The 12,429-nt window shown below is 42.0% G+C and overlaps 1 protein-coding gene across 2 annotated transcripts in view; it reads left to right on the top strand.

The window, feature by feature from the left end:
• Positions 1-12,429, top strand: part of MPHOSPH9 (M-phase phosphoprotein 9) — a 65,190-nt gene that overhangs the window by 42,327 nt on the left and 10,434 nt on the right. For both annotated transcript variants that reach the window (XM_043981752.1, XM_043981746.1), the window contains exons 19-21: positions 1,522-1,686; positions 2,419-2,542; positions 12,004-12,107. In XM_043981752.1, the coding sequence (XP_043837687.1) occupies positions 1,522-1,686; positions 2,419-2,542; positions 12,004-12,107 (393 nt within the window). The remainder of the gene's footprint in view (positions 1-1,521; positions 1,687-2,418; positions 2,543-12,003; positions 12,108-12,429) is intronic.

Raw genomic sequence — 12,429 nt, 5'->3', positions numbered from 1 at the left:
TTTGTACCAGAAAAAGGCAGCCATAAATATTTTTTGTACATATAGTTCTTTTAATTTTTTGTTTATCTCTTTTTTGTTTTTTTTTGGTTTTAGGCAACTGGGGTTAAGTGACTTGCCTAGGGTCACACAGCTAGTAAGTGTTAAGTGTCGGAGGCCAGATTTGAACTCAGGTCCTCCTGACTCCAGGGCCGGTTCTCTATCCACTGCGCCACCTAGCTGCCCCTTATCTCTTTTTTGATAGCGACCTAGTAGTGGTATTACTAGGTCAAAGAGTAAGCATGATTTTATAGCCCTTTGGCCATAGTTCCAAATTCCTCTACAGAATATTTGAATCAGTTTACAACTCCACTAGCCATCTCCCTTTTCTTGGTAGGGATTGTGAGAGCTGCTGTGGGGGTGGAATGATGCCTATTGTCAGAAACAGTCACTTCATTTGGATTTGGCTCAAATTTTTCTTTATTACCAGAGAAGATTCATGAAGGGTAGTGGTGTATATTGGGAATTGATTCTGATTTTTTTAAAGGCATAAGTAATAAGTTTTATTAATCAGAGTGAAAATGTAAGGCAAATGAAGACTACTTTTATTATGTCTTATTGACTTAATTCATAGACATGTTTTAAAATTCTAGAAGCATCATACCTTTCTATCAAAGTGCATACCGTGGTTTTTCACTTACTGGTTATGAAGGTTCATATGTAATTATTATGGATATTTGAATAGTTTCTGCTTTATCTTATACTTTATTCCTCTAAACAATAGGATGGTATAAAAATTTTAGTTATAATAATATAGTGATAGTAATAAAGTTTGTATAGCAGTGCCTAAATATTGTTCATTTCCACATCTTCATCACTAGATATCTTTGGATAGGAGTGAAATATTAAATAACATTTTAATTGCCCCCATATCCTTTTACTGCTTCCCAATATGCCTAACTTGGTCATATCTCTTTCTCATTTGATGAGTACCTTACTAGTATATTTAGGAAAGCGGCCTATCTTCCTAGCTTAAATCAATACTTTAACTTTGCTAAATAAATAAAGAAATAAAATTATTTTCATAGAATCTTTTTTTGGGGGAGTGAGGCAATTGGGGTTAAGTGACTTGCCCAGTCACTTTTTTTTTTGCAGGGCAATGAGGGTTAAGTGACTTGCCCAGGGTCACACAGCTAGTAAGTGTCAAGTGTCTAAGGCCAGATTTGAACTCAGGTCCTGCTGAATCCAGGGCTGATGCTTTATCTACTGTGCCACCTAGCTGCCCTGAAATAAAATTATTTTAAAGACCATATGTAAAGCGGGAATAGGAATATATTTATTATAAATTTCACACGTGACATTTTCTTAAACGAATATAATTGTTCTATTCAATGGGTTAATGGTAATCACACTAACCCAGTTATGGGTAAAAATAGGATTCAGGGCAGTAGCACATGAGCAAAGTGAAAGAAAGACTTTAATAAGCACTTGTTAGTGAAGACAGAAAACATAGAAACCAGGTTTCTTTACATTTGTCTATAACAGAAACATTAAGTCGCCGACAAGCTGTAGGATTTGTTCCTGAGACCACCTTCAGTAGAAATCGGTCCCCAGAGAAAGGTTCTCATCAGAGATCAAAGAAATATAATTCTTCATCTTCACAGAGATCATCGTCTCTCCCACCTTCAAACCGAAGACCAAGTTCTTCAAGTAAGTGTGAAATCTCTACATTTCTTGGGTCCTAAGAAAGTTCAATGTGATTTGTATCTAATTAGAATTGAATATTTCTGCCTGGGTTTTCTATTTTGGGATCACACACACACACACACACACACACACACACACACACACACACACACACACACACACACACACACACACAGAGTAGCTGGTCTAGTTCTCTGATCACAGCAGGCTTTCAGCAAAAGCTTGCTGAGTGAAGGAGCTTTGGCAGTGCTTGCACTTGGCCATGAATGTGACTGAAGAGATCATTGGAGAGTTAGCCTATGGGATTTTCTCAAGTCAAGAGAATTTCTTGTTCCTTCTCCCATGTAGAAAGATAAGTTGGGTGGTTGCTTTAATTGAATATTCCATGCTAGTAAGAATTTAAGCCATGATAAAAATGGAGACATCTGTTCATTGGCAGCAAGGGCCCTGAATAGCAATCACCTTCTCTCTCCCTTGTCTAGACACAGGTGCATTTAAAGTTAGCAGCAAAGTTCTGTGTCTGAGATTTCCTTTTTAGGTGGTAAATACAAAGATGTTGGGATTACTGTGTGGTAGACGTGTTTCAGTATTCTAATGATGTTTCCAATTGATTTCCATTTTGTTTCTAAATTCCTGAAAAACAAAACCAGTTTTGGTTAGTGTTGCAAACATAATTTATTAATATGAGATGATCTACATTCTAGAGAAAAAGCTCTTCTTTTTTCTTCCCCATAGCTAAAAGAGATATAATGCTAACACCAGTGACGATGGCATACAGTCCAAAGCGATCTCCTAAAGAGAATTTCTCCCAAGGATTTAGCCACCTTCGTAACAAAGATGATAGTAGTAGTACAAATCGGTAAGTTATTTAAAATAGTATCAGACTGGGGGCAGCTAGGTGGCGCAGTGGATAGAGCACTGGCTCTGGATTCAGGAGGACCTGAGTTCAAATCCTGCCTCAGACACTTGACACTCACTAGCTCTGTGACCCTGGGCAAGTCACTTAACCCTCACTGCCCCGCCCAAAAAAAAAAAAAGTAATAAAATAGTATCAGACTCATAAAGATCAAACAGCCCCAGAGAACAGCTGAGAAAATGGACTTCCTTTCCCTCTTTATACAAAGATGGGAATCTAGGATTAGGAATAATACAGGTATTGTCAGATACGGTTGGTTGGTTGGTTGGTTTTGCTGAACTACTTTTTTCCCCCTTTATTTTAAAATCTTTGTTAAAAAGGTTAGAGAAGGGGCAGCTAGATGCCACAGTGGATAGAGCACTGGCCCTGGAGTCAGGAGGACCTGAGTTCAAATATGGCCTTAGACACTTGACAACTTACTAGCTTTGTGATCCTGGGCAAATAATTTAACCCCAATTGCCCCCCCCCCCAAAAAAGGGTAGAGAAGGGGAGGGATAGATTTGGGAATGAAAGTGCTATAAAAACAAAAGATGTAAATAAAATTAAGCTTTTTTAAAAGCCAACAATTAAAATATTAGATTGTAATATAATTTATTGATGAAAATTATTTTAAATTATTGAAACCAATGCCATTATCATTAGGTGGTTTCTGATTTGTTAATGGGAAAGATTTGGATTCTAGGTGAAATCAGTCAAGTCAGTAAGCATTCATTAAACTCAGACTGTGTGTCACACATGATGTTAAATTCTTGGGGTTACAAAGAAAAGCAACAACACCGTTCCTTACTTCCAGAACTTATATTCTAATGGGGAAATGAACATTCAAATAACTGTACATGCAAAATATGTCCAGTGCAGATGGAAGGTGGCCCCGGCAGAGAGGAGGTGCCAGGTGGTGGTGGTAGAAGAAGGACTGAGAAAGGTGGGCTTTCACACAAATCTTGAAGGAAGCCCAGAAGCTAAGAGGTGGAGATGAGGCAGGGAAGAGTATTCCATTCCCTGTTGATAGCCAGTAAAAAGGTCTGGGATCAGCAGGTGGAGCCTTTGAGGTGAGCACAGCCGGAAGGCCATGGTCTCATAGCTATTGTCAAATGTAGGAAGACTGCAAAGATGGGACAGGGGTCAGGTTTTAAAGGGCTTTACAAACCTTACAGAAGATTTTATATTTGACTCTGGACATGATGGGAAATCACTTAGTAGATGTGTGATCTTGGGCAAGCCTCTTAGCTTCTCTTAGCCTCAGTTTCTACTTCTGCAAAATGGGGATAATTATAGTACCTATCTTCTAGGGTTCTTGTGAGGCTCAAGAGAGACAATAAATGCAGAGAGCTTTGCAAAACTTATAGAATGATACAGATGATATTTACTGTAATTTTTTTTGGTGGGGTGGAGAGTGACATAGTCTTGTGAATTAGGAAAATCACTTTGGTAGCTGAGTGAAGGATGGATTTCAAGGAAGAGAGGTGAATTAGAAAGCTTTTGCAGTAATTCAGATGAGAGGTGATGGGGATGTACATACTAGGGGAGGTGGCTGTATGAGCAGGGAGAAGGGCATGTACTTAAGTGAGATTGTGAAGCTAAAAGTCACAGAAGTTGGCAACAGATTGGCTATGTGGTACGAGTGTAAGAAATGTTGAGAATCCAAGCCTGGGAAGGTAGTGGTGTCCTCAGCAGTCATAGGGAAATAAATCATTGAAGCTCGACTCATTTAGGGATCAAACTTCCAGTTTGGAAAGATCAGAATCTCCAGAAACTTGGTTAATGTAGTAAAAAACATACATCTTAATACTGGATTCTGAATGCCCCAGAATCTCACCACCGCAGAGTGGGAAGAGGCATCAGAGGCATCTAGTCTAATCTGCACAGAAACAGAAATTCCTCTTCAAATTCTTCCACAGCAAGAGGTCATTTAGCCTTCGCCCAAAGACCTGTCATTGAGGGGGAACCCACGACCTTCCCAGGCCACCCACTCAATTTTGTAACAGGGCCAGTTTTTAAGGAGGTGATTCTGGTCTCTAATTGTCCCTTTGCAACTTAGCCCCTTTGTACTTGGTCCTTCTTAGGCTCATAAAAGCAAGTAAAACAAGTCTGATCTCTCTTCTACAGGACAGCCCTTCAAGTACTTGAAGACTGCTATCATTTCCCCCTAAATCTTCTCTTCTCTAGGCTAAACATTCCTGCTTCCTTCAACCAGTCATCACATGGCATGATATTAAGGTCTCCTACCATCCTGCTTGCCCTTCTCTGGATATCCTTCATTATCAGTATGCTTCCTAAAATGTGCCCACCATTGAGCACGGTGCTCCAACTCTGGTCTGCCCAGGGGAGAGGACCTGCCCTGCCCTGGGCACCCTCTCCATGCACCCTCGGATAGCATTCATTTTTTGGGTTGCAGTTATTATCCTTTTGATTTATATTGAGCTTTCAGTCAATTCCACTAACATTTATTGAGCATGGAGTAGTGCATAGAAAGCTGGCCTTAGAGTCAGGAAGCTCTGGGTTCTGACAGATGTGATGTTCTGACCCTGGGCAAATGGCAGAACTTCTTTGAACCCTAAGTTGCAGACCACTTACCATTCTACACTGGTAGAGGAAGTTTCCTGAACTCTACACCAATGAAATCACAGATCCAGTCCAGGAAAAAACCTCAAACTATGAAATCAGCATGGCAAGGTAGGTTGGCCCCAGATTGTCAAGGGTTTTTAAAAATGCAAAGCTGAGAAGTTTTTGTTTTATCCAAAGATAGTAGAGAACCACTGACGATTATCGAACAGAGGGATGACATGGTCAGATCTATGTCTTAAAAATGTTAATTTCACATTTATGTGAAAAGTAGATTTGAAAGGGGAAAGACCAGAAGCAGGGAGACTAATTAGGAGGTTTTTTCAGTTGTTCAGAGATTATGAGGGGCTGAATTAGGGTAGTGTGAATGGAGAGAAAATGATGAATGCTCAAGATGCTGTGGGATTCTAAAATCTCAATTGGTTTGTTATGGAACTGAGAGCAAATGAATCAAGAATGGCTCCAAAGTTGTAAACCTTAAACTGTGTAATCCAGGTGGTATCCTCAAGAGGTACAGGGAATTCTGGATATGGGGAGGGGTGATTTTTAGTACAGGAGATAATGAGTTCTATTTTGAACATATTTGAGATGCCTATGGTACATCTCTGTGGAGATGTTTAGGGTGGACATTATAGGACTAGAGTTCCAGAGGGAGATTAGGGCAGGATCTATAGATTAAGCAGTCATTAGAACAGAAATGATCCTATGAATTCATGTGAAGTAGATGAGATTACTGAAAGTGCAGAGACAACTAAGGAGTGTGCATACTTAGCAGGTGGGAGATAATAGGATCTAGAGCTGAAAGAATCCATTTTTTAAAAACAAGCATTTAGGGACAGCTAGGTGGTGCAGTGGATAAAGCACCAGCCCTGGATTCAGGAGTACCTGAGTTCAAATCCGGCCTCAGACACTTGACACTTACTAGCTGTGTGATCCTGGGCAAGTCACTTAGCCCCCATTGCCCTGCAAACAAAACAAAACAAAACAAAACAAACCCCAATCATTTAGGGACAGCTAGGCGGCGCAGTGGATAGAGCCCCAGGCCTATTGCCTCGCTAAAAAAAATAATAATAAATAAAAAATAAAACTGGGGGGGGGGAAAACAACCACACAAGCATTTATTATGCACTTATTGTATGCCAGAAAGATTGCTAGGTGGCTCAGTGGATAGAGCCCCAGGCCTGGAATCAGGAAGACCTGAGTTTAAATGTGGCCCCAGGGGCAGCTAGGTGGTACAATGGATAAAGCACCGGCCCTGGATTCAGGAGTACCTGAGTTCAAATCCGGCCTCAGACACTTAACACTTACTAGCTGTATGACCCTGGGCAAGTCACTTAACCCCAATTGCCTCACCAAAAAAAATTAAAAAATAATAAATGTGGCCCCAGACACGTAGATGTATGACCCTGGACAAGTCACTTAACCCTGTTTGCCTCAGTTTTCTCATCTGTAAAATGAACTGGAGAAGGAAATGGTAAACCACTCCAGTATCTCTGCCAAGAAAACCCCAAAAGGGGTCACAAAGAGTTGGACACAGCTGAAACTCCTGAACAACAGCAATGTGCCAGGCACTTTACAAATATTATCTCCTTTGATCTTCATAGCAAACCTGGGAGGTAGGTGTTATTATCATTCCCATTTCTTAAATGAGGAAATTGAGGCAGAGAGACATTGTCACTTGCCCAGAGTCACACAGCTAGTAAGTGTCTGAGAGCAGATTTTAATTGAGCTCTTGCTCCAAGTTCAATGTACTAACCTAGCTGCCCCTGGATCAGTTTGTGATGACCCAGCGAAGGGTACTGAAAAGGAGTAGTTAGATATGTAAGAGGTGAGCCAGGAGGAAGCAATGTTCCAGAAACTAAGGGAGAAAAAAGAAGGTCCAGGAGGCCTGGGAGGTTGAAAGTGTTAATAGCAAGGTGAAGTAGAAAGACAGAAAAGCCATTGGACTTTGCAGTTAAGTCATCAGTAACTTGAGTTCCTTTGGAGCAATGAGTTGCAAGCTAAATTCCCGAGAGGTGAGGAAATAGAGACAACACATACAGGTAGGCTTTTCTAGGAGCTCCACCGTGAAAGGGAAAATGAGAGCTTGAGAGAGGATGACAGAGTAGGTAAGAGGTTTGGGCTTTGGTTTTGAAAGATGAGCGGGATCTGGAAGTGTTTGGAGGTCGCTGAGATCTAGTCAGTGGATAAAGGGGGTTGAAAATGAGAGAGGGAATGATTGAGGGGGCATGTTCCAATAGGAGATGTGATGCCAAAGGATCACAGGGGCACATATAGCAGATGGTCTTCCGCAGCAAAGGATCAAAGATATAGGGACTAGAGAGGGGGGCTCCGGCTTGTAGGGTAGGGTAGAGGAGTGGGCTCGTGGCAGATGGACTCTGTTTTCTCAGTAAAGTATCACAGCATTTCAGAGTTGGAAGGGTTGAATCGCAGTGGCCTGCCGCTCTGCTCCATACCTGAAAACCAATTCCCTCTACCATACAAAAAGGATTCATTCAGCTTTGGCTTGAAAACTCCCAGTGAGGAGCCACCCACCACTTCCCAAGGCAGCCTGAAAGAACAAATGTCCTTCTTCTTTCTCATGAGAGCCCTTTAGATTCTTGCAGACAGCTATCGTTTTCCCACAGGTTGTCACTCCTCTAGGCTCCTTCCCTTGGTCCACTTGGGACATGAACTTGAATTTCTTCATCACAATGGTTCCCCTCTTGTGGACCCTCCATTTTTCCTATTTCCGCCTTGAAATGTGGCTCCTAGAACAAATGGGAAGAGGTACTATGTTGAGAGGGAAGGTCAGAAGGGGGGAAGTTTGGTGGTAGGGAATGTGAAGAGAGAAGGGAAAATTTGGAATAACCGTTTTGTTGGCCTATGCAAGCAAGGAAAAACGAAGGGATTTCTGTGCAGCTCCGTGTGGCCATTTGGAATGAGATAACATAGACTTGTTGTGGACCTCACTGGTATGGTTATGCAACTTTTCTTCATTGGTGGTCAACAGCAAGGGAAGAAATGAAGGAGGCTGATAGTATGGTTAACCCCACCTCTGGAGCTGGACAAGAGGACAAGGAAGCAAGGGATTCAAGGGTAGGGAATAGTGTGTGGTTGACTTGGTCATCTCTAGGTTCCGTTCTGAAGAGAGGAACCTGGGATCATAGGTTGAGAGCCTCAGAGGCCGTCTCATCTAGCCTTATCAAGGCAAACAGAGACCCATGGACTCTAAGTGAATCCAAGTGAGATCAGAGAAGTGATGGAATGGGAATACAGGCAAAGGTCAATTTGTTTAGGTACAGCAAGATATTGAAAGATAGGGAGCTCTGAACAGGGATGAATTGCAGTTTTGTACTTGGAGGTAGCATAGTTATGGGTATGGACAGGGACATCGGAGGCTTGGGTGGAGTGAAGAAATCATGAGAGTTGAGGTTGATGAACAGGGAGGCCACGATTTTTGAGGAGACACTGATATTGAGATCCCTTGAATCTGAAGTTAAGTTTTAGAGTGGAGAAGATGCTTGAGCCAGGGCCTTACTGAACTCCTTGAGAAAGGATGGGGAAAGAGATTGAGGTCAGTAGATGATTGCAACCAGGATATGGTGGGGGACAAACACACACACACGTATACATCTCTATCCGCACACACGGATGTATGTATATATGGACACATGCATGTGTATATATACACATAAAGGTCTATATACACGTGTAGATTTGTGTGCATACATATGTATGTATATATGTGTAGATGGAGAGAGTGGACAAGGAGCAAAGGTTGCTGAAATAAAGGATAGTTTGGAAGTGGCAGTGAGGAATCAACCCCCTCCAGGCGCTGTATATTGGGGAAGATGAGAGAAGTACCAAGTACTGGAGAGTGTGGTCAGGGCCACAGTGTCTTCTGGTGAGAACACGGTTCTTTTTTTCTGGTGACTAGAACTAAGATAAAGAGAAGATGGTTAACAATAGAGTGTGGGTTCCAGAGGGCACGACACACCAGAAGACAAGACATGACAGGGATTGTGGAGACGATTAAGAAGGAGATTCTGGAGGGAAGTAGAGGGGAAAAAAATGTTCACTTCGGCTCAGAGATAAAGGGAACAAGAGCTAGAAGTTTGTCTGCCATATAATTGGGGAAGGATCATGTGAAGTTGACAGGAGGTCTTGGGTCCCTATGATGTGATAACTCAGGAGGGAGATAATGGGGTACAGTGAAAAGAATGCCAGCTTTGGAATGGGTACCTGGGTTCAAAGCCTAGCTGTGCACCTTATTATGTGTGTGTGAGACGTTGGGCAAGTCACTTAACTTCTCTGTGTCTTCAAGTTTCCTCATAAAATGAGGGGGTTGTATTAGGTGGCTTAATTAGTGTTAGTGGTCCTCTAGCTTTGGTCCTGTGAGGGGAGTGGTGTGGGGGCAAGTGGCAAATAGATTCATAGCTGGTCCCCAAAAAGCACAGGGGAGCCACAGTGTATGTATATAGGTAATGAGGAGAGGGAGAAGGGAGTGCTTTCTGACTAGGTCAGTAAATAAGCAGGTTAAGCTAGACTCACACTTAGTTTCAACCGTTAGCTTTTTCGAGTACTCAGCCCCAAATGTCATAAGTGCCTAAGACTCATGAGTACCTTTGGCAACCTGAAGTTTGGGATTTCCCAGGGGATCTGCTTAGGGCTTTAGATGGACGTGCATTGCTTTTCATACAGCCTGCTACTGCTAATCTCTTTCTGAAATGTTGGGTCACTGATGGATGGGATTCTTCTTTTGGCGAAGGTCAACTAGTATCTCCAGCTCCTTGATGCTTGGGATTTCTGCGTCCTGGACTTCTTGGGTGATCAGTCTATTAAGTGAAGCTTCTATCCCTCTTCTCAGTCATGGTTTTACGTGCATGAAATAAAATACACAGCTTTACAAAGGAAACCAGTGATATTGAATAACAGTTTTCCAAATGTTGGGGGAAAATCACAGATCCTTGGTTGAGGCTGCCCTAGGTCTTTTTTCAATTTCATCACTGAATGGACATCCTTCTCAGTTGGTATTCTTGATTTTGATATATTTTTTTAACCAAAGTGTGAGGATTGACATTTATCCCATTAAAATTCATCTTAGGGGCAGCTAGGTGGCACAGTGAATAGAGCACCGGCCCTGGAGTCAGGAGGACCCGAGTTCAAATCTGGCTTCAGACACTTAACAATTACTAGCTGTGTGACCCTAGGCAAGTCACTTAACCTCAATCGCCTCACACCCCCCCCCCCAAAATCATCTTAATAGATTTGGCCCAACATCATGGCCAATTGTGATCTTTTTGTATCCTGACTTGGTCTCCTCATCTCACACTGTGTTCTAGCCATAGTGACCTACTTGTTAATCCCTTGCTTCAGCATTCCTGAATCTGCACATGCTGAGAATGCAATCCCTTCTTGGCCTCCATCTTTGAGAATCCTCGAATTTCTTTAAGGTGCTCAATACTAATAACTGCCTTTTGTAGGAAGTCTTTTTTGGTTTCCTGGTTGTTAGTTCCATCTCCCTTTTCAAAATCTCTTTATTTTTGCCTCTCTATATATATGCTGTATCTCTCAGTGTCCTCAGTGTTCATTTCTTGAGGCGTAGGGGTTGTTTTTAATTTTGTCTTTGTATCCTTCCTACCTAGGCACAGAGCCTTAACCATAAATGCTCGTTTAATTGAATCTAGCACATCACTTATCCCTCCTACCTTTATGTTATCTGTAAATTTGATAAGCATGACATGCCTTCGTTTAAGACAGTAATGAAAGTATTTGGGGCTGAGCGTATGTGTGGGGTCACTCAACGAAAGATCTCCTAAGATGCAAACTGACATGGCAACATTAACAACTACCATTTGTGTGTGGCCATTCCTCCACCTCAGAACTCCTTCTAAAGTTGAGAGAGAGACAGAGCAGGTGTGGGGAGTGTAGGGGTGTAGGGGTGGGGAGAGGAGGGTGGCTGTTTTTCTTGGCTTCCTTGACAAGGCATTTCTAGGCAAGAAGAAATAACATGAACCAAAACGCAGGTTATATAGAAGGGACCATTTATTTGGAGCCTAGGTATTTTATAACGGAACGAGCACTGGGCTTACATTCGGAGTACATGGGTTAAAATCCTGTCTCTACTAACTCTGTGACTTTGAGCACATCACTTTCCCTTCTCTGGGTATGTTTTCTTATCTGTAAGATGAAGGTGTTTGACTATTCCCTCTAGCTCTAAGCCCTGTGACAATTGTGAAGGACACTTGACTTTGGTGTTGGGGAACTCCTGGCCCTTTGTTTAGGTCTGTCTTCAGCCATGCTATGAGAAAGTGGAAAGAGGGTAGAATGTGGTCTCAAGTCTTTTAGCCATACTGGTCGCCCCCTTTCTAGATGTGCTCCTACCAAAATGTGATGCCTATACTGATGACAGTATTATTATAGGTGTATGATTGGAGAAAGGTATTAGGCTCCTTGTGTAGTGAGAGCTAAGGATAATTGATGGATGAGCTCACAGGATGCTCTAAGCCCCAGGGAATGCTAAGAGACCAGGGCAGGGCATCAGCACTTGGGCAGAGCTTCACATTTGTGGGAGGACATAGAGTACAATCTATAAGAGGAGAAAGGTGTGACTGGGCTGTGATGTGTGCCAAGAGAGGGGAAGTACCCCCAGCCCTGAAATCCTTGAAGCGGTGAAGTATGAGGCCAAGGACCTAGGAGAAGATGACAAATGTGTGTCCCCAGGGAGGTAAACCCCTTAAAGGATTGAAGTGCAAGTGGCAGCCTAGTTGTTAAAGGGGAAAAAGAAATCATTTCACTGGCGCTGTGCTGTTCAACCATTTTCCCTCATAAATGATCAAATTGTTTTCTTCCTTTAATAGATATGATGTACTTCTGGGTGATTTAGATACTGTTCCTGTGTCAACAATGAAACTTAACAATTCTAGGAAACAACTCCAGTTTCTTCCTGTAGATGATTTGGAAGGTATTTTTTCCTCAAAATGTTTTTAAAATGACATTTGTCTTATCTTCGTGATCTGGTATTTTGAAGGGTCTGAATCTTACATTATAATGCCTTGCATTTGACATTTTATATCTTAGGTTTTCTAAAAATAAGTTATAGTTAAGCTTCAAAGCTTTGAGTGAATACATTGTTGTCCTTGCTGAAAAGTTGTGAGACTGAGGAGCCAAATTGTTAATGCTTAGTTAGCATTAAATTAACATTGAGAGAGCATGGTAGATCAAGAGGAGAGAACAGTCTCACTCTCTGGATGATCTGGATTCATGTCTTGTCTCTGGCACATCTT

Source organism: Dromiciops gliroides, chromosome 1 (genome assembly GCF_019393635.1).
Source record: "Dromiciops gliroides isolate mDroGli1 chromosome 1, mDroGli1.pri, whole genome shotgun sequence".
NCBI lineage: Eukaryota > Metazoa > Chordata > Mammalia > Microbiotheria > Microbiotheriidae > Dromiciops > Dromiciops gliroides.
Note: the sequence above shows the minus strand (reverse complement) of the source record. Positions and strands in the feature narration are given on the sequence as shown.